General features: G+C 35.5%; 2 protein-coding genes across 4 annotated transcripts in view; one reads left to right on the top strand and one right to left on the bottom strand.

Moving 5' to 3' along the window:
- Positions 1–3,266: 3,266 nt before the first annotated feature.
- On the top strand, positions 3,267–4,540 carry LOC135137064 (uncharacterized; the record flags this gene model as incomplete). The annotated part of the gene is made up of 3 exons (XM_064066602.1): positions 3,267–3,715; positions 3,769–4,052; positions 4,108–4,540. Coding segments are annotated over 3 exons (858 nt in total), but the record flags the coding sequence as incomplete, so codon positions are not given.
- Positions 4,541–4,674: 134 nt separating this feature from the next.
- LOC135137139 (protein timeless) overlaps positions 4,675–21,973 on the bottom strand; it is a 32,259-nt gene continuing 14,960 nt past the window's right edge. The window contains exons 2-12 of one of the 3 annotated variants that reach the window (XM_064066718.1): positions 21,331–21,434; positions 20,731–21,284; positions 20,054–20,685; positions 13,895–14,255; positions 13,561–13,844; positions 12,984–13,182; positions 12,397–12,934; positions 5,447–5,647; positions 5,244–5,397; positions 5,113–5,190; positions 4,675–5,025 (exon numbers count right to left, since the gene is read on the bottom strand). In XM_064066718.1, the coding sequence (XP_063922788.1) occupies positions 4,791–5,025; positions 5,113–5,190; positions 5,244–5,397; positions 5,447–5,647; positions 12,397–12,934; positions 12,984–13,182; positions 13,561–13,844; positions 13,895–14,255; positions 20,054–20,685; positions 20,731–21,284; positions 21,331–21,409 (3,315 nt within the window). In that variant the 5' untranslated portion in view covers positions 21,410–21,434 and the 3' untranslated portion in view covers positions 4,675–4,790. Of the gene's footprint in view, positions 5,026–5,112; positions 5,191–5,243; positions 5,398–5,446; positions 5,648–12,396; positions 12,935–12,983; positions 13,183–13,560; positions 13,845–13,894; positions 14,256–20,053; positions 20,686–20,730; positions 21,285–21,330; positions 21,665–21,973 lie in introns of those variants that run through there. The other 2 variants (XM_064066717.1, XM_064066719.1) reach the window with 2 other exon arrangements.

Raw genomic sequence — 21,973 nt, 5'->3', positions numbered from 1 at the left:
TTAATGTGAAACCTTCTCAGTGGTCCCAAGTGTCTTTTTTGAAAATGTGAAACCTTCTCGGGGGCCTCAATTGTCCTTTGTTTTTAATGTTAAACCTTCTCGGGGCTTCCAACTGTCTTTTTTGAAAATGTGAAATCTTCTCGGGGGCCCCAAATGTTTTTCTTTTTAATGTGAAACCTTCTCGGGGCCCCAAATGTTCTTTTGTTTTTTAATGTGAAACCTCCTCGGGGGTCCCAACTGTCTTTTTTGAAAATCTGAAATCTTCTCTGGGGCCCCAATTGTCCTTTGTTTTTAATGTTAAACCTTCTCGGGGCTTCCAACTGTATTTTTTAAAAATGCGAAACCTTCTCGGGGGCGCCAAATGTTTTTTTTTTTTTAATGTGAAACCTTCTCGGGCTCCCAAATGTTCTTTTGTTTTTTAATGTAATACCTTCTCGGGGGTCCCAACTGTCTTTTTTGAAAATATGAAACCTTCTCGGGGGCCCCAAATGTTTTTTTAATATGAAACCTTCTCGGGGTTTGCAACTGTATTTTTTTTAAATCTGAAACCTCGAGGGGGGCAAATGTTTTTTTTTTAATGTGAAACCTTCTCGGTGGTCCCAACTGTCTTTTTTGAAAATGTGAAACCTTCTCGGGGGCCTCAAATGTTTTTCTTTTTAATGTGAAACCTTCTCGGGGCCCCAAATGTTCTTTTGTTTTTTAATGTGAAACCTCCTCGGGGGTCCCAACTGTCTTTTTTGAAAATCTGAAATCTTCTCTGGGGCCCCAATTGTCCTTTGTTTTTAATGTTAAACCTTCTCGGGGCTTCCAACTGTATTTTTTAAAAATGCGAAACCTTCTCGGGGGCGCCAAATGTTTTTTTTTTTTTTTAATGTGAAACCTTCTCGGGCTCCCAAATGTTCTTTTGTTTTTTAATGTAATACCTTCTCGGGGGTCCCAACTGTCTTTTTTGAAAATATGAAACCTTCTCGGGGGCCCCAAATGTTTTTTTAATGTGAAACCTTCTCGGGGTTTGCAACTGTATTTTTTTTAAATCTGAAACCTCGAGGGGGGCAAATGTTTTTTTTTTAATGTGAAACCTTCTCGGTGGTCCCAACTGTCTTTTTTGAAAATGTGAAACCTTCTCGGGGGCCTCAATTGTCCTTTGTTTTTAATGTTAAACCTTCTCGGGGCTTCCAACTGTCTTTTTTGAAAATGTGAAATCTTCTCGGGGGCCCCAAATGTTTTTCTTTTTAATGTGAAACCTTCTCGGGGCCCCAAATGTTCTTTTGTTTTTTAATGTGAAACCTCCTCGGGGGTCCCAACTGTCTTTTTTGAAAATCTGAAATCTTCTCTAGGGCCCCAATTGTCCTTTGTTTTTAATGTTAAACCTTCTCGGGGCTTCCAACTGTATTTTTTAAAAATGCGAAACCTTCTCGGGGGCGCCAAATGTTTTTTTTTTTTTTTAATGTGAAACCTTCTCGGGGGTCCCAACTGTCTTTTTTGAAAATATGAAACCTTCTCGGGGGCCCCAAATGTTTTTTTAATGTGAAACTTCGGGGGTCTCAACTGTCTTCTTTGAAAATATGAAACCTTCTCGAGGGCTCCAATTGTCCTTTTTTTTAATGTGAAACCTCGGGGGCCCCAGTTGTCCTTTTTTTTAATGTGAAACCTTCTCGGGGTTTGCAACTGTATTTTTTTAAAATCTGAAACCTGGGGGGGGGGGCAAATGTTTTTTTTTTTAATGTGAAACCTTATCGGGGGTCCCAACTGTCTTTTTTGAAAATGTGAAACCTTCTCGGGGGTCTCAACTCTCTTTTTTGAAAATGTGAAACCTTCTCGGGGGCCCCAATTGTCCTTTGTTTTTAATGTGAAACCTTCTCGGGGGTCCCAACTGTCTTTTTTGAAAATGTGAAACCTTCTCGGGGGCCCAAAATGATTTTTTTTAATGTGAAACCTTCTCGGGGCCCCAAATGTTCTTTTGTTTTTTATTGTAATACCTTCTCGGGGGTCCCAACTGTCTTTTTTGAAAATGTGAAACCTTCTCTGGGGCCCCGATTGTCCTTTGTTTTTAATGTTAAACCTTCTTGGGGCTTCCAGTTGTATTTTTTAAAAATGTGAAACCTTCTCGGGGGCCCAAAATGATTTTTTTTAATGTGAAACCTTCTCGGGGCCCCAAATGTTCTTTTGTTTTTTAATGTAATACCTTCTCGGGGGTCCCAACTGTCTTTTTTGAAAATGTGAAACCTTCTCTGGGGCCCCGATTGTCCTTTGTTTTTAATGTTAAACCTTCTTGGGGCTTCCAGTTGTATTTTTTAAAAATGTGAAACCTTCTCGGGGGCCCAAAATGATTTTTTTTAATGTGAAACCTTCTCGGGGCCCCAAATGTTCTTTTGTTTTTTAATGTAATACCTTCTCGGGGGTCCGAACTGTCTTTTTTGAAAATGTGAAACCTTCTCTGGGGCCCCGATTGTCCTTTGTTTTTAATGTTAAACCTTCTTGGGGCTTCCAATTGTATTTTTTTAAAAATGTGAAACCTTCTCGGGGGCCCCAAATGTTTTTTTTTTTTTATGTGAAACCTTCTCGGGGACCCAAATGTTTTTTTGTTTTTTAATGTAATACCTTCTCGGTGGTCCCAACTGTCTTTTTTGAAAATGTGAAACCTTCTCGGGGCTTCCAACTGTATTTTTAAAAAATGTGAAACCTTCTCGGGGCCCCAAATGTTTTTTTTTTTTTTTTTAATATGAAACCTCGAAGGTCCCAACTGTCCTTTTTTTTAATGTGAAACCTCGGGGGTCCCAACTGTCTTTTTTGAAAATCTGAAACCTCCAATTGTCCTTTTTTTTTAATGTGAAACCCAAGTGTCTTTTTTTTAATAAAAATTATTAAATCTTTTCGGGGCTACCAACCTTCTTTTTTTTCTATTACACTGTGACTAGTATTGTTGTATGTATTGTTTTTCCTCCATAGAGGTTATCACGAAAAAGTAAAATTCCGCAAAATCAAATTTTATAATTTTTCGGAGAAGCAGTATTTGTTGGACTGTACTCCAGAAGCAAGGGAAGTTCTCTCGACACAACTTTCGACCAATTTTTCTAACTGTGATGATGAGTTTGGCGACATACCTAAAAGTACTTAAACTAACAATTCAAAATTTATTCAAGTCGATTGGCTCAATCAAAACGCGTACGCAAAAAGTGAATACTTTTTCACCCTTGCGCCCAATTTCTCCGTCGCCCGCTTCCGCATGGCAACTTTCCGCTTCGCGCTCCGCCGCCCACAGCTAACCATCCGTGCCTTTCCAGCCGCCAGCCGAGGACGTCGAAGGTCAGCCTTCCGACGTGGTCTTCCTCAAAGCCCGCGCCCGCCGCGTCTCCACCGCCACCACCCTCTGCCTCATCCTCACCTCCCTGCTGGTGGTGAGCACCGGCATCTTCGTCGGCAAGATCCTCTACAACCAGTACATAAGCGCGCAGATGCGCCGCTTCACCGGCTACGCTCAAATCCCCATGCCCTCCGAGGACGTGCAGGCCCTCTACCTGCCCGAGCGCAACCGCATGCCCGCCCCGGGATCGTTCAACACGGTGGACGACGACGACGACGACAACAGCGTCGCACGCGACAACTTCGACGACATCATCCGCAACTTCTTCCGCGAGGACTTCGAGATCGATCTGGATGGGGAGAAGTACGAGAAGATCGACGTGCCGGACTTCCGCGATGGACGCAGCGGAAGGTGGGTCACTAATTTTAAGTAATTTTAATTAGGGTGATTATGTGGTGTTGTAGGTTCATCCATGACTTTAATACTAACATCACGGGGATTATTGACATTACGGGGAATAGGTGTTTCGTGATGCCTTTGAATAGGGGGAATGTGTTGCCGCCGAGGTCGCTCTTCGATTTGATCCATAAAATGTGGGATGGGTACTACAAAGTGGACACCCAGGTGGTGAGGGAGACCATGAGGGTGGTGACACCTCCATTAAAGAATTTAAAAGGGATCGGGAGTTATATAGCGAAGGAGTGTGAGAATAGGCCGGTTTATAAGTTGGAGAAGTACGTAGGAGGAGGTGAGTCGCGATTGTGAGGTTCTCGAACGATCCGCTACTATTTTTTTTTTTATAGTGGTTAAACGCTCCGCTGATTTGCACGTCCAAGCCAAGTTCGCGCAGTTCTCCGGGAACAAGATCACCGAGTACGACATTTTCAACTTAGAAGACGTTCTCGAGTACGAAAAGAACAACCAATAAGTTGGGTGGGGTAAAGTTAGTTGAAGTTTCATTATTATTATATTGCTTTATGATATTACAGTAATTCAAATCTATCCATTTTTGACTGTACGCAGTCAAACTATGTAAATTACGTAAACTTTTAGTAGTGAATTTGCTTGGATCGGTTCTGGAAATTCAGCCCGTTGCGATTGTTCGATTCTAGAAAGTTCCATTTCCCCAACGGATCCACTCACTTATGTAAAAAAAGTTTAAGAGGCGTTATTGTGCATGTAATTGTTGTACATTTTATATACTATGGAGAATTAAATTATATACATTGTACTTAAGTTATGTGTTACACATTTCCTGTGAAATGCAATATATTGTTTTGACGTAACATATCACCTGTCAATGTCAGTTTTGAACTGTTTTCGGTTCTAACCGTTTTTTAACCAATAAAGGATGTGAGAAAAAACGCCGGTTAATTCGAAAATAGTTTATTTTCATCTGACGCACAGCGTAACAAATGGACAACATCTAAAGCGACACACAAACGCAACTGAAGAACACCTAAATCGCAATCAAAGTACAGAGAAATCATTTTTGTTCTAGAACTAGAATCAGCTTGTCTTCCTCGTCACTTACGCACATTCTAGTCAAATCGGATTCTATAGACGCGGTCTCGCAAGTACTTCGTTCGTTATCGTCGTGGATCGGAGAACAGTCCATGTTGCTGTGTACCACGTGATTGTCAACGATACTGAGTTCGGGTGGGGAGAGGTCGGACGAGAAGTCCTCCAGCCCGGGGATGGTGATCGACAAGGGGTGCGCACTAAACACACCCAAAAAAATATATAATTACAAAAACGAATCTAGCAACACGAGACACCAAAATACAACAAACACAACACCGATTTACCTAGTCATCGGTACTTCATACTCTGGAAGTACCCTCGCTTGGAAATTATCGGTTTGAAACCACTCGCTCGAGTTCGGTCTAAAAACGCCGACTTTTCACACCCCCGCTCAAAACCAACCCAAAAAACTTACAAAGGCGTGTATCTGACCATAGTAGGCGTCTGCTTGCTGTCGCTCATCGAAAATTTACCCCTCTGGAAGGAGCTCGTGATGTCCGCGATCTCCTTGGTTAGAGTCTCGCACCGATTGCGCCCCTTGAAAATCGCGATGTCGAAGTGAAGCTTGCCTGCAACGTCACCGTGAACCAAAATGGCGGATTTGGCGGGTTGGCAAACCTGGATCGATGGGTCCGAGTTGCTGCGCCATTGTGAACACGTGCTCGGCGTTCCAGAAATTCGGGATCGTGACGAAGATCTTGCCGGTGTCTATGGGCAAGTAGAGACCCAGTTTGTGCAGGAGTAGCACGAAGGACTGGTACTTTAAGATGGCGGTTTGTTCGGCGGTCCAGGGAATCACAGGGATGGGGAGGTCCAGCACTGGAAGAAAGTCACTATATAAGTCAGCTATTTAGACAGAACTTTCGTCGCTCTTGAAGTCCAGTTTTACTTACAAATTTTATGTTTTCTCGACGTTTCCCGATTTTTTATCACAATTTTTGGTTTCTTTATTTCCTTTATTTTTTTGTTGTTTCTTTCGATATACAATTTTTTATTTATTCAATTTTTCAAGTTTTGATTTTTCAATTCCATGATTTTTCACGTTTAAAATTTTTCAATTTGCAGTTTTTGCATTTCCAGTCTTCCAATTTTTCAATTTCTTTAATTTTCATTTTTTCGAATTGTAAGTTTTTCAATTTTTAATCTTTCGATTTTTCAAATTTCGTTTCTTCAAATTTTCATGTTTAATTTTCACTTTTGACATTTTTCAAGTTTCCGTTTTTTTATTTTTCATTTTTCAAGTTCTCGATTTTTATTTTTCATCTTCCCCATTTTTTTAATTTTCACTTTCTCGGTTTTGTCACAAATTCATTTTTTCAATTCCTTTATTTCTTGTTGTTTCTTTCCATTTTTCAATTTTTCGTTTCTTCAATTTTTCGAATTTTCAGTTTCTCAATTTTGCGTTTCCACAATTTTTCTTCAATGTGGCGAATTTTTAATTTTTATTTTCTCGATTTATATCACAATTGTCCGTTTTTTCATTTCTTTTATTTTCTGTTTTTTTTTTCGATTTTACAATTTTTCATTTGTTCAATTTTTCAAATTTTCAGGCTTTGAATTTTCAGTTCGTCCATTTTTCAATTTTTAAATTTTTCACTTTGCAGTTTTTGGATCTCCAGTCTTCCAATTTTTCAATTTCTTTAATTTTCAATATTTTGATTTTACAATACATATTTCTTTCTTTATTTCATTTTTTCGAATTTTAAGTTTTTCAATTTTTAATTTCGATTTTTCAAATTTTCATGTTTGATTTTCACTTTTGACATTTTTCAAGTTTTCATTATATACTTTTTCGTTTTTTTATTTTTGATTTTTTCAATTTTACAGTTTCTTGACTTCTAAATCTTTCAATTTTTCGATATTACAGTTTTTTCTCATTTTTCGATTTTTTTTATTTTCATTTTCTCGGTTTTATGTCACAAATTTTCATTTTTTCAATTCCTTTATTTCTTGTTGTTTCTTTCGATTTTTCAATTTTTCGAATTTTCAGTTTCTCAATTTTTCGTTTCCACAATTTTTCATGTTCCCGATTTTTATTTTTCAATGTGGCGAATTTTTAATTTTTATTTTCTCGATTTTATATCAATTTTTTGTTTTTTCATTTCCTTAATTTTTTTGTTCCTTTCGATTTTCCAATTTTAAAATTTTTCAGTTTGCAGTTTTTTACTTTTTGGATTTTCAATTTTTCGTTAAACTTTCGATTTTTCAAATTTTCGACAGTTTTATACTTCGATTTCTCAATTTTTTTTATTTCTCGATTTATCGAATTCAGATGTTTGTATGTTTTGATTGTTCGATTTCTCAATTTTTTCCTATTTCTCGATGTTTCGATTTTTGGATTTCTCGGTTTTTCGATTTTCCTATTTTTCGATGTTTCGATTTTTCGGTTATCCGATTTTTAAATTTTTTTAAATTCTGTAGTTTCGATTTGTCGATTTTTCAATTTTTCGATTTTTAAGTTTTAGATTTTCCAATTTTCCTTTTTGATTCGTTGATGTTTGGATTTTTCCATTTTTCAATTTTGCGATATTTCAATTGTTCAATGTTTTAAATTTTAGATTTTCCAGTTCTTTAATATCTCTATTTTCCAATTTTTCAAATTTTGACGTTGCTAAATTTTCAGTTTTCCGATTTTTCAATTAATATATTTTTTTTTGATTTTCCCGTTTCTCGAATTCGCAGTTTCGATTTTTCAGTTCTTCAATTCTTCGATTTTTGGATTTTTCGGTTGGCTAATTTTTTAATTTCTCAATTTTGGATATTTGTTTCAGTTTTGGGATTTTTCAATGTTTCTATTTTTCGACTTTTCGATTTTTTATTTTTCGGATTTTTAGTTTTTCGTTTCTTAAACTTTAGATTTTTCAATTTTCGACTGTTTTACATATATTTCGATTTCTGAATTTTTCGAGTTTTCAGTTCTTGTATATTTGAATTTTCTTTTTTCCGAATTTTTCATTTTTCGATTTTTCAATTTTTTGAGAACTCGATTTATCGAGACTCGGATGTTTCGATATTTGAATTACTTATCCGACTTTTCAATTTTCCAATTTTTTAAATTTTCAAGTTTTGACGTTTCTGAATTTTCAATTTCTCAATTTTTAATTTTTCCCTTTTCCAATTTTTTGTTTTCGATTTTTATTTTTCATTTTCCCGATTTTTTAATTTTATATCACAATTTTCCGTTTTTTCATTTCCTGTATTTTTTGTTGTTTCTTTCGATTTTACAATTTTTCCTTTATTCAATTTTTCAAATTTTCAGGTTTTTTTCAATTTTTTTTTCAAATTTTCAAGTTTGATTTTCACTTTTTACATTTTTCAAATTTTTATTATACTTACACTTTTTCGTTTTTTTATTTTTGATTTTACAGTTTGTCGAATTTTCCAATTTTTCATTTTTCCATTTTTCAACTTCCCGATTTTTATTTTGCATTTTCCTGATTTTTTATTTTCCATTTTCTCGATTTTATATCACAATTTTTTGTTTTTTCATTTCCTTATTTTTTGTTGTTTCTTTCGATTTTCCAATTTTTCAAATTTTCAGACCAATCGATTCCAATTCGTCGATTTTCCAATTTTGTAAATTTTGCAGTTTGCAGTTTTTGGATTTCCACCCCTTTTTTACTTTTTGGATTTTCGATTTTTCGTCAATTTTTTTTCAACTTTTTGATGTTTTAATTTTTCTTTTTAAAAAATTTTCAATTTCTTTTATTTCTGGATTTATCCGTTTTTCGATTTTAAAGTTTTAGATTTTCGAATTTTTCTTTTTTGATTCTTTGATGTTTGGATTTCTCCATTTTTCGATTTTTGGATTTTTTGATTTTCCAGTTCTTCAACATTTCTATTTTCCAATTTTTCAAATTTTGACGTTGCTAAATTTTCAGTTTTCAATTAATATATTTTTTTTTATTTTCTCGTTTCTCGAATTCGCAGTTTCGATTTTTCAGTTCTTCAATTCTTCGATTTTTGGATTTTTCGGTTGGTTAATTTTTTAATTTCTCAATTTTGGAAATTTGTTTCAGTTTTGGGATTTTTCAATATTTCCATTTTTCGATGTTTCGATTTTTGAATTGTCCGATTTTTTCAATTTTCCAATTTTTTAAATTTTCAAGTTTTGACGTTTCTGAATTTTCAGTTTCTCAATTTTTAATTTTTCCCTTTTCCAATTTTTTGTTTCCGACTTTTTATTTTTCATTTTCATTTTTTAATTTTTACTTTTTCGATTTTATATCACAATTTTCCGTTTTTTCATTCCTTTATTTTTTGTTGTTTCTTTCCATTTTACAATTTTTCGTTTATTCAATTTTTCAAATTTTCAGTTTTTTTTTCAATTTTTGTTCAAATTTTCAAGTTTCATTTTCATTTTTTACATTTTTCAAGTTTGTATTATACTTACACTTTTTGTTTTTTTATTTTTAATTTTTCAATTTTACAGTTTGTCAACTTCCAAATTTTCCAATTTTTCACATTCTCGATTTTTATTTTTTCCCTTTTTCAATTTTTCGTCCCCTAAATTTTTCAACTCCCCGATTTTAATTTTGCAATTCCCTGATTTTAGATTTTTCTTGATTTTATATCACAATTTTTTGTTTTTTCATTTCTTAATTTTTGTTGTTTCTTTCGATCTTCCAATTTTTCGTTTATTCAATTTTTCAAATTTTCAGGCCAATCGATTCCAATTCGTCGATTTTCCAATTTTAAAATTTTTCAGTTTGCAGTTTTTGGATTTCCACCCCTTTTTTACTTTTTGGATTTTCAATTTTTCGTTAAACTTTAGATTTTTAAAATTTTCGACAGTTTTATACTTCGATTTCCCAATTTTTTTTTCTATTTTTCAATGTTTTAATTTTTCAGTTATCCGATTTTTCAATTTTTTTAAATTCTGGATTTGTCGATTTTCCAGTTTTTCGATTTTTAAGTTTTAGATTTTCCAATTTTTCTTTTTTGATTCCTTGATGTTTGGATTTCTCCATTTTTCAATTTTGCGATATTTCAATTGTTCAATGTTTTAAATTTTAGATTTTTCGATTTCTGGATTTTTTGATTTTCCAGTTCTTCAATGTTGTATTTTCCAATTTTTCAAATGTTGACGTTGCTAAATTTTCAGTTTTCCGATTTTTCAATTAATATATTTTTTTTATTTTCCCGTTTCTCGAATTCGCAGTTTCGATTTTTCAATCCTTCAATTCTTCTATTTTTGGATTTTTCGGTTGGCTAATTTTTTAATTCCTCAATTTTCGATATTTGTTTCAATTTTGGGATTTTTCAATATTTCTATTTTTCGACTTTTCGATTTTTTATTTTTTGGATTTTCAGTTTTTCGTTTTTTACACTTTGGATTTTTCAATTTTCGACTGTTTTACTATATTTCGATTTCTGAATTTTTCGAGTTTTCAGTTCTTGTATATTTTAATTTTTCTTTTTTCCGAATTTTTTATTTTTCGATTTTTCAATTTTTTGAGAACTCCCTTTTATCGAAATTCGGATGTTTCGATGTTTTGATTGTTTCAGTTTTTGAATTTCTCGATGTTTCGATTTTTGAATTATCCGATTTTTCAATTTTCCAATTTTTTAAATTTTCAAGTTTTGACGTTTCTGAATTTTCACTTTCTCAATTTTTAATTTTTCCCTTTTCCAATTTTTTGTTTGCGATTTTTATTTTTCATTTTCCCGATTTTTTAATTTTCAATTTTTCGATTTTATATTACAGTTTTTCGTTATTTCATTTCATTTATTTTTTGTTGTTTCTTTCGATTTTACAATTTTTCAAATTTTTAGGTTTTTTTCAATTTTTCAAGTTTGATTTTAACTTCTTACATTTTTCAAGTTTTTATAATACTTACACTTTTTCGTTTTTTATTTTTGATTTTTCAATTTTACAGTTTGTCGACTTCCAAATTTTCCAATTTTTCAATACATATTACAATTTCTAATAATAAAAATGGTAAAAACGGTAGGCTTTTCTTTTCATTCCTATTCTTTTATTTTAAGTTTACTTTATTTTTAGAAATATATTAGTTAATTTATTATTATTTTCTGTAACTGGGTGAAAATACCTGTAGAAAATAAATCTATTATTATTATTATTATTATATTTCTCATTTTTCCATTTTTTACATCCTCGATTTTTAATTTTGCCCTTTTTCAATTTTTCGTCCCCTAGATTTTTCAATTCCCCGATTTTTATTGTGCATTTACCTGATTTTTTATTTTTCATTTTCTCGATTTTATATCACAATTTTTTGTTTTTTCATTTCCTTAATTTTTGTTGTTTCTTTCGATTTTCCAATTTTTTAAATTTTCAGGCCAATCGATTCCAATTCGTCGATTTTCCAGTTTTTAAATTTTTCAGTTTGCAGTTTTTGGGTTTCCACCCCTTTTTTACTTTTTGGATTTTCAATTTTTCGTTAAATTTTCGATTTTTCAAATTTTCGACAGTTTTATACTTGGATTTCTGATCGGTTTTTCGATTTTACAATTTTTCGATTTTTCAGTTATCCGATTTTTCAATTTTTCTTTTTTGATTGTTTGATGTTTGGATTTCTCCACTTTTCAATTTTGCGATATTTCAATTGTTCAATGTTTTAAATTTTAGATTTTCTAGTTCTTCAATATTTCTATTTTCCAATTTTTCAAATTTTGACGTTGCTAAATTTTCAGTTTTCCAATTTTTTAATTGATATATATTTTTTTTTATTTTCCCGTTTCTCGAATTCGCAGTTTCGATTTTTCAGTTCTCCAATTCTTCAATTCTTCCATTTTTGGATTTTTCGGTTGGCTAATTTTTTAATTTCTCAATTTTGGATATTTGTTTCAGTTTTGGGATTTTTCAATGTTTCTATTTTTCGACTTATCGATTTTTTATTTTTTGGATTTTCAGTTTTTCGTTTTTTATACTTCAGATTTTTCAATTTTCGACTGTTTTACATTCGGATTTCCGAATTTTTCGAGTTTTCAGTTCTTGTGTATTTTAATTTTTCTTTTTTCCGAATTTATTTTTCGATTTTTCAATTTTTTGAGAACTCGATTTATCGAGATTCGGATGTTTAGATGTTTTGAATGTCTCAGTTTTTCAATTTTTCGATGTTTCGATTTTTGAATTATCCGATTTTTTAAATTTTCTAGTTTTGACGTTTCTTAATTTTCAGTTTTCCGGTTTCTCAATGTATTTTTTGATTTGCCCATTTTCGACTTGCCAAGGTTTCGATTTTTCGATTCTTTGGGTTTGCAATTGTTTGGCTTTTTGATTTCCCAATTTTTTAATTTTTTAATTTCCCAATTTTTGGATATTTCGTTCACTTTTGTGAGTTTTCTCAATTTTTCGATTCTTCAATGTTTCAATTTTGGGATTTTTTAGTATTTCGACGTTTGGATTTTTCACGTTCTGGATTTTTCGATTTCTCGACTTTTTACTTTTTGGATTTTCAATTTTTCGTTTTTTGAACTTTCGGTTTTAACAATTTTTCAACTTTTCGATATTTTAAGTTTTCAATTTTCGGAATTTAAAGTTAATTGTAAGTTACTTTTTTAAATAAAAAAATATTCATATTTCATTTATTATTAATACGTACGTGCATAGTAATAAATGACGGGCTCCGTTAGGGCTTTGCCCCCGTTGAACTCGTGGGGGTTGGCCAGCACTAGCTTGACGTAGCACGTGTCGATGAGCACCTTCTGCAGCCACGACACGAACTTGCTCTTATTGTCTCTGCACAAGTACTCTCTGAGAATCCGAATCCCTTCATCGACGCCCGACGGCGCCTCCTCTAGGTCCAGCGGCTCCGACAGCTCCTTGGTGTCCTTCAGCTCCGGCTGCTGGACGAAGTCGTTGTACTGGCTTTCATTAATAATGTTTTGTTCGAGCAGCTGCCGAATGATCGACATCTGCGTCTTTTGTCTAACACCACACTTCTCGTATTTTTTCGTTATGTTGGCAATCATGTCGTGCGAGTACTGACTCTGGTTGTAGTACCCCAACAAGTTATCTTTCTCCTCTTCCGTCCACTCCTCTTCCTTGCTGCCAGTGTCAGAGGGCGAGCGCAAGTCGGGGTTGGAGCGGGGCGTGTTGATGAACTTGTGGATGATGTACTCGATCAAGTCCGACCAATCCTGCAGCGACACGCGTGAGATAAGAGTGGGGGAAGGAGTGGGGGCTTACGTCACACAGCTCGTAGTCGGTTTCCCATATTTGCGAGAAGGTTTTGAGAATGCCGGGCTGAAACAACGTGGTGACGTGCTCCAGGTCGCCGCCGATGTGGTGCATCATGGTGAAGATGCAGTTGTTGACGAATTCGCCGTTTTCTTTGAAGCTTTCGAGGAGGAGGCCGTACTGACGCATTATTTCGACGGTGGCGAATCTGCAAGGGGGTAAACAAGATGCATTTTCTAGTATCGGGATGGGGGGGCACAGGAAGTACACTATTTTTATACAAATATAAATGTATGAAAATAGTGTATGAGTACAGGGTGTTCCATCTCAGACTTGAAGTAAGCAGGGAGCGTCAATCTTGGTGAAACAACCTGTATAAGAACAGCCAACTAAAGCAATTTAACAGTACGCAATAAGATCACAGATATGAGAGTCACTGGGTGTGTTAAGCCAAGCAACAGACAAGTCATGAGGTTAGTGTGAGAGTTAAGAAGTTAGTCAGATGTACTTACTCCACCACTGCCCTTACCCCTACATGTGCATTTTAAACACCTAGTAAAGATGGCGCTGCAGAGAAAAACCTTACTGTTTAAGATGTTCCATTAAATTAAACGATTGTCGGCCTTTGGTGGCTGAATCCAAAAACAACAAATAGTTGTGATTGGTTAAAATTAAGTCTTGCAGGTACTGTCTGCTTTGGATGGTGGGGTTATACTGCCGCAACAGTAACAAAAAGAGGGATTTTAAGTCGTCCATGTCTGTAATTTGATTCTGTAACTTAACTAAACCCATTCGGTCATCATCACTCAAGTGGATCATCTTCTGGTACATTTCCACAGCTTGCAAAAACTCGCGAAAGGCAGTAACCACCTGAAAGCACCCATCAAACGTGTCCATAATTTTTTTGTGACACCCATTACCAAATGCAACCGTCGCAGACAAGGCTTCAAGTCAAAGTTTGCGATCTTCTCGCTCATTTCTAGCTCTTCGTAGATCCAGACAGCTTGAAACACTAGGTAGGAAAGAATCTCCTGGCAGAGGACCGTACTGACGTGCTCGAGGTCGAGTTCGAGCTGCGTTGCGAACTTGAGGAAGTACGTGATGAGCCAGAAGAAGTGGGACGTGTCGATTTGGACGTGGATGTTCGAGAGGAGCTGGCAGTGGAGGTCTTGCACCAGGATACCGTAACCTTTGAGGAGGAAGTCCACCGTGAACTCCTTGAGGATGTTGGCGATGTCCTCGTCGGTCGGGAGGTGGTGGAGCAGCCCTTTCATGTTAATACTACACAAAGAAGAACCATTTTAATTCAAAATTCGACTCGTTTCGTTTGGTATTTTTTAGTCGTAATGTTGGTAGCACCCAAGACAAGATTATGACGTCTTTTTACTAATTAAAGCGTAATTGTGTTAGTTTTCGCAAAAATCAACAAATATGGAAGTGCTTTAAAGTTAAATTTAGTTGTAATAGTTGTGTTTTTTCTGAATATCGCGTTTTTAAGGAGGTTTAGTTAGGGTTTTATTTGTGTAGGTTGGTATTCATGTGACCAAAATGTGCGCAATTCCGCGCACTGGTGTTTTGTGTGAAGTTAAATTTGAGAAATTTGAGGAAAATTAAAATAAATTCGAGTTTTTTTGTGTTCGGTGTTTTATTTATTAGTGATTGTGTGTGTGTTCTGTGCCTGGACATTTGAGTTGTACGTTTGAATTTCAAACTCAGGTACGTTGATCTTTATAACTTTATATATTACAATAACTGAAATTTTGCTGATACCAAGGGGGGCACATAAAATGTGTATTTGTCTTTTATGCTACCAAAGTTGTCTCACAGACCCTCAAACTTGTAGCTATAACCACAGACGTAAAAGAACATGACTGCGTATGACGTCAAGTGTCTAGTTTTCGTTACAAAACAAAAATCCCTAGATTTAGTTACTTATAGAGCAAGATCCCAGGGCCCCCAGACGTTACTTATTTTCTCACAAATAAAAGTAGTGTTGGTATATATATACCTTGAGTGTATGCATACCTGCTAGCTTGGGTCGATGGCCAATTTGCAGGTACCAGGTGCTAAAGGTAGAAACAGTACTTACATTTCTCAAAGTTTCAATGCATCTTTTTACAGTTGTTTTAGAAAATATTGTTAAACATTAATAATTAATACTGCCAGACACTGTGTATTTTGTCCATTTTTTCTTAATATACCAAGTTTTCCTGAATCGACCGTTAAAATATCGAAATTTTTGAAATTCGCATTTCGCGGCGATTTTTTCGAAAATGTTGCTTCGTAACAAATCAACATGCTATATTTTTTGAATCGACGTGTCGAGATCTACATCCCTGAATTTTTTCATAATTTTTAGACAACTTTTTTAAAATTGAAATTGTCCCTTCTTCAAATTTCGCAAAAATTTTGACATTTTCGAAACTCAATTAAACACATTTTCTTGTTGATTTCGACCTCTAGAACTCAAATCCGGCCTCGGTTTTTTGATAACTGCAACCGTTTTTCCAGAATCCACCGTTAGAATATCGAAATTTTTGATATTTTCAAAAATCCGCATTTCGCGGTGGTTTTTTCAAAGATGTTGCTTCGTAACAAATCAACAAGCTATATTTTTGGAACCGGCGTGTCGAGATCTACGTCCCTGAATTCTTTCATAATTTTTGGACAACTTTTTTAAAATTGAAATTTTCCCCCTTCTTCAAATTTCGCAAAAATTTTGACATTTTCGAACCTCAACTAATTACATTTTCTTGTAGATTTCGAGCTCTTGAACTCAAATCCGGCCTCGGTTTTTTGATAACTGCAACTGTTTTTCCAGAATCGACCGTTAAAATATCGAAATTTTTGAAATTTTCAAAAACTCGCATTTCGCGGCGATTTTTTCAAAAATGTTTCTTCGTAACAAACCAACATGTTATATTTTTGGAATCGGCGTGTCGAGATCTACGTTCCTGAATTTTTTCATAATTTTTAGACAACTTACTGAAAATTGAAATTTTTAACGGTCCCCAAAATTTTTGACACTTTCGAAACTCAACAAATTGCGTTTTCTCCTAGATTTCGAGCTCTAAAACTCAAATCCGGCCTCGATTTTCTGATAACTTCAACCGTTTTTTCAGAATCCACCGTTAGAATATCGAAATTTTTGATATTTTCAAAAATCCGCATTTCGCGGTGGTTTTTTCAAAGATGTTGCTTCGTAACAAATCAACAAGCTATATTTTTGGAATCGGCGTGTCGAGATCTACGTCTCTGAATTTTTTCATAATTTTTGGACAACTTTTTTAAAATTGAAATTTTCCCCCTTCTTCAAATTTCGCAAAAATTTTGACATTTTCGAACCTCAACTAATTACATTTTCTTGTAGATTTCGAGCTCTTGAACTCAAATCCGGCCTCGGTTTTTTGATAACTGCAACTGTTTTTCCAGAATCCACCGTTAAAATATCCAAATTTTTGAAATTTTCAAAAATTCGCATTTCGCGGCGATTTTTTCAAAAATGTTTCTTCGTAGCAAACCAACATGTTATATTTTTGGAATCGGCGTGTCGAGATCTACGTTCCTGAATTTTTTCATAATTTTTAGACAACTTACTGAAAATTGAAATTTTTAACGGTCCCCAAAATTTTTGACACTTTCGAAACTCAACAAATTGCATTTTCTCCTAGATTTCGAGCTCTAAAACTCAAATCCGGCCTCGATTTTCTGATAAGTTCAACCGTTTTTTCAGAATCCACCGTTAGAATATCGAAATTTTTGATATTTTCAAAAATTCGCATTTCGCGGCGATTTTTTCGAAAATGTTGCTTTGTCACATATCAACATGCTATATTTTTGGAATCGGCGTGTCGAGATCTACGTCCCTGAATTTTTTTGATAATTTTTAGACAACTTTTTGAAAATTGAAATTTTTTAACGGTCCCCCCTTCTTCAAATTTCGCAAAAATTTTGACATTTTCGAAACTCAATCAAATACATTTTCTTGTGGATTTCGAGCTCTTGAACTCAAATCCGGCCTCGGTTTTTTGATAACTGTAACAGTTTTTCCTGAATCGACCGTTAAATTATCGAAAATTTTGAAATTTTCAAAAATTCGCATTTCGCAGCGATTTTTCGAAAATGTTGCTTCGTAACAATTCAACAAGCTATATTTTTGGAATCGACGTGTCGAGATCTACGTCCCTGAATTTTTTCATAATTTTTAGACAACTTTTTGAAAATTGAAATTTTTTAACGGTCCCCCCCCCTTATTCAAATTTCGCAAAAATTTTGACATTTTCGAACCTCAACCAAACGCATTTTCTCGTAGATTTCGAGCTGTAGAACTCAAATCCGGCCTCGGTTTTTTGATAACTTCAACCGTTTTTCCAGAAACCACCGTTAAAATATCGAAAGTTTTGAAATTTTCAAAAATTCGCATTTCGCGGCGATTTTTTCGAAAATGTTGCTCCGTAACAAATCAACATGCTATATTTTTGGAATCGGCGTGTCGAGATCTACATCCCTGAATTTTTTCATAATTTTTAGACAACTTTTTTAAAATTGAAATTTTCCCTTCTTCAAATTTCGCAAAAATTTTGACATTTTCGAAACTCAATTAAACACATTTTCTTGTTGATTTCGACCTCTAGAACTCAAATGCGGCCTCGGTTTTTTGATAACTGCAACCGTTTTTCCTGAATCGACCGTTAAATTATCGAAAATTTTGAAATTTTCAAAAATTCGCATTTCGCAGCGATTTTTCGAAAATGTTGCTTCGTAACAAATCAACAAGCTATATTTTTGGAATCGGCGTGTCGAGATCTACGTCCTTGAATTTTTTCATAATTTTTAGACAACTTACTGAAAATTGAAATTTTTAACGGTCCCCAAAATTTTTGACACTTCGAAACTCAACAAATTACATTTTCTCCTAGATTTCGAGCTCTAAAACTCAAATCCGGCCTCGATTTTCTGATAACTTTAACCGTTTTTTCAGAATCCACCGTTAGAATATCGAAATTTTTGATATTTTCAAAAATTCGCATTTCGCGGCGATTTTTTCGAAAATGTTGCTTTGTCACATATCAAGATGCTATATTTTTGGAATCGCCGTGTCGAGATCTACGTCCTTGAATTTTTTCATAATTTTTAGACAACTTTTTTAAAATTGAAGTTTTTTAACGGTCCCCCCTTCTTCAAATTTCGCAAAAATTTTGACATTTTCGAACCTCAACTGAATACATTTTCTTGTGGATTTCGAGCTCTTGAACTCAAATCCGGCCTCGGTTTTTTGATAACTGTAACCGTTTTTCCAGAATCGACCCTTAAAATATCGAAATTTTTGAAATTTTTAAAAATTCGTATTTCGTAGCGATTTTTTCGAAAATGTTGCTTGGTAACAAATCAACATGCTATATTTTTGGAATCGATGTGTCGAGATCTACGTCCCTGAATTTTTTCATAATTTTTGGACAACTTTTTGAAAATTGAAATTTTTTAACGGTCCCCCCTACTTCAAATTTCGCAAAAATTTTGTAATTTTCGAACCTCAACTAATTACATTTTCTTGTAGATTTCGAGCTCTAAAACTCAAATCCGGCCTCGGCTTTTTGATAACTGCAACCGTTTTTCCAGAATCGACCGTTAAAATATCGAAATTTTTGAGATTTTCAAAAATTCGCATTTCGCAGCGATTTTTTCCAAAATGTTGCTTCGTAACAAATCAACATGCTAAATTTTTGGAATCGGCGTATCGTGATCTACGTCCCTGAATTTTTTCATAATTTTTGGACAACTTTATGAAAATTGAAATTTTTTAACGGTCTCCCCTTCTTCAAATTTCCCAAAAATTTTGACACCTTCGAAACTCAACTAATTACATTTTCTTGTGAATTTTGAGCTCTAGAACTCAAATCCGGCCTCGGTTTTTTGATAACTTCAACCGTTTTTCCAGAATCCACCGTTAAAATTCGAAATTTTTGAAATTTTCAAAAATTCGCGTTTCGCGGTGATTTTTTCGAAAATGTTGCTTCGTAACAAATCAACATGCTACATTTTTGGAATCGGCGTGTCGAGATCTACGTTCCTGAATTGTTTTATAATTTTTAGACAACTTTTTGAAAATTGAAATTTTTTAACGCAAAAATTTTGACATTTTACACCCACCCGCCCCAATCTCAATTGTGATAAATTTCATATGGTAATTTCTTGTAGAGAAATGAAGATTTTGCAAGTAAAGTCCGCCCTTCAGCTCACGATGAATAAAGCATTCATCACAATTGAGAAGGGGTGGGTGGGCGGGGCTTGTATTTTGTCTATTTTTTTCTTAATATAAGAAGTCTTCTTTTCCCAACAAGAAACTGAGAACATGTTTAACTTTCTTGTTGTTGAAAGAAAACTCTATATATTAAAAAGAAACAAAGCTTAAACCCCACCCACCCGCCCCAATCTCAATTGTGATGAATTTCATATGGTAATTTATTGTAGAGAAATGAGGATTTTGCAACTAAACCCCGCCCTTCAACTCACGATGGATAAAACCTTCATCACAATTGAGAAGGGGTGGGTGGGCGGGGCTTGTACTTTGTCCATTTTTTCTTAAAATAAGAAGTCTTCCTTTCCCAACAAAAAACTGAAAACGTGTTTAACTTTCCTGTTGTTGAAAGAAAACTCTATATTAAAAAAAAAAAAACAGAGATTAATAGTGACTCTTTGTGTGTGTCTGGGGGAATGTTTAGCCGTTCCGATTAGTCTGTCTGGTTACAAAAATTATTGAAGTAGTTCCCTGAATATCATATATAAAAATCAAGACTGAGATTATATATTAAAGTTACATTATTTTTTTGGGAGCTTTAAAGCGTGTGGTAAAAGTTACTAAAAGTTTTCTAAAACAATCGTCAAAATCAGCACTGAAACTTTGAGAAATGTAAGTACTGTTTTTACCTACCTTTAGCACCTGGTACCTTTATATTGTCGCCCTAAGCGAACAGGTATGCATACACTCAATACTACTTTATCCTATACATTTTATTTGTGAGAAAATAAGTAACGTCTGGGGGCTTTCGGATCTTGGACTATTAAGTTTACACACTCACGTGTTGGTTTTACTCCTCTTCACCAGCTTCTTCCTCCTCAATTCCTTCTTGTCCAGCGCCGTCGCTGCACGACTCTTCCCCGCATTGTACCTGGTCTTCTGGAACGAGTGGGGCTTCTGGTGCACCGGCTTCTGCTGCGGCTGGTCCTCCTCGTTGCTCGACGTAGAAATCGACTCCTGGTTCTCCACCTGGGTGACGTACCCGAAGTCCTCGCTTTGCGACGACGGACACTCCCTCTTCCCCTTCAAGGACAAGCTCTTGTCCTTGATGCTGTCCGCCGAGTCGAAACTATTGTGCGCGGTGGACACCCCGCTGCTCGTGCTCGTTTCGGTCTCGGTGGACTTTCCCCGGATCATCCCCGACAGGATCTTCTTGCTGCGTTCGGTGGTGGACGTGGTTTTTGTGCGCTTGCCGCCGCCCCCGTCGCTCGAGTCGGACGTGGGGTCCGACGTAATAATGGGGGAGGAGTCGTCGCTGCCTTGCTCGGGCGGCGACGTGTTGCTTTCGTTGTCTTCGGAGCTCTCGCTGAGGGAGGCTTCCAGCCACAGGTTGAGAAGCTTCTGGAGGGTGCCGACGTGCTGGTCTTTGTACAGGAGCGCGATTAATTGGACCATGGTGACGCCGAAGAACATCTGCAAAGAGTGAATTAGTTTGAGGTGGTGCAGATTTAGACTTACCTTTTGCGGGCAGGAGATGAGGTAAATGATGACTTTGTCGATGCTCTGGGTGAAGAGGTTCCAGATGATCTGGTTCTGCATGCTGGAGTGCGCCAAAGGGCTACTTTGCACACTCTTCACTTCCGGTATATGCAAAATGTTCCTCAACAGCAACAAACAATTGTTTATACTCTCACAGTACTCTAGATTCAGCTCGAGGTCACTCTCCACGATAAACTTAATGTGGTCCATTATAACTTTGGTGCTTCTGGAATCAGTGAAAGCTTCCTTGCTACTCGTCAGTAGCTTGTTGAGCTCGAAAATCGTGTGCTTCCCCACGTCGGACCTCGACATGGCTTCCAGCGGCAACAAGTACTCAACCGGAATCGTCAAATTCACTAGAATCTTCACCACGGCGTCAATGATCTTGGTGTTGTTTCTTGCGTCATCTTTAACGCAAGTCAGAAGTGGGATGAGGTCCTTTTTGATATTTCCTCCGAAACCTATAGCTCGTCTGTAACTCCTGAGCGTCACATCCTCCACAGCCAACTCCTCCAAGATTTCGTTTAATCTCTCTGAAACATCTCATTAGCTCTAGCGTTGCGGTTCTAGGGGTTTTACCAAGACAGTCGTCTCCGGTGGTCAACACGTCCCCGTTGCGCACCCAAATCGAGGCGAACGCGTTGTGTATGTGGGCCATTTGGGGGATTCACAAAACATCTACACTGTAGGAAAAAACGTATTAAAGATGCACATTCTGCAAAAGGAAGGAACTGAATGGTAAAATTCGCGTTCACTTTCTGGGAAACGTGACATGGTGGTGCACGTTTCGGTGCATTTGTGGGTAATTGTTGCTGGTACTGCATCCGTTTGGTATTTGGCCTTGGTGCACTTTCTTCTTGGTTACGTGGTTACCGTTATGTTTGATAGGAGCATGTTTACTGTTAGAATGTAACGGTGTGGCACTCCTTGTTTATGATTTGTTTTATTGTTATGTATGGGCGATTAATGTCTGGGTCAAGGGGTGGCTGGGGCCGTGATCTAGATTGAGGTGGTGAGGAAAAAACGGGAAGATGGATGGGATTGTTCGTAAAAGAGGGATGTGGGTCAGCGCGACCAAGAAACCAGTAAAATTACCATAACGGGAAAATGGTAGGAAATAAATCAAAAGTAAGCTACGGAAGTATTGTCATAGGGTAATCTTTAAAGTACGAAAACATAGGTCTTCCATTTTTGTTTGTCTATGCCGATTTTTCTTAGACAG

This window comes from Zophobas morio, unplaced genomic scaffold, assembly GCF_036711695.1.
Source record: "Zophobas morio isolate AGI-343-1 ecotype UQ-CSIRO unplaced genomic scaffold, CSIRO_AGI_Zmor_V1 ptg000028l, whole genome shotgun sequence".
Classification (NCBI taxonomy): Eukaryota; Metazoa; Arthropoda; class Insecta; order Coleoptera; family Tenebrionidae; genus Zophobas; species Zophobas morio.
Note: the sequence above shows the minus strand (reverse complement) of the source record. Positions and strands in the feature narration are given on the sequence as shown.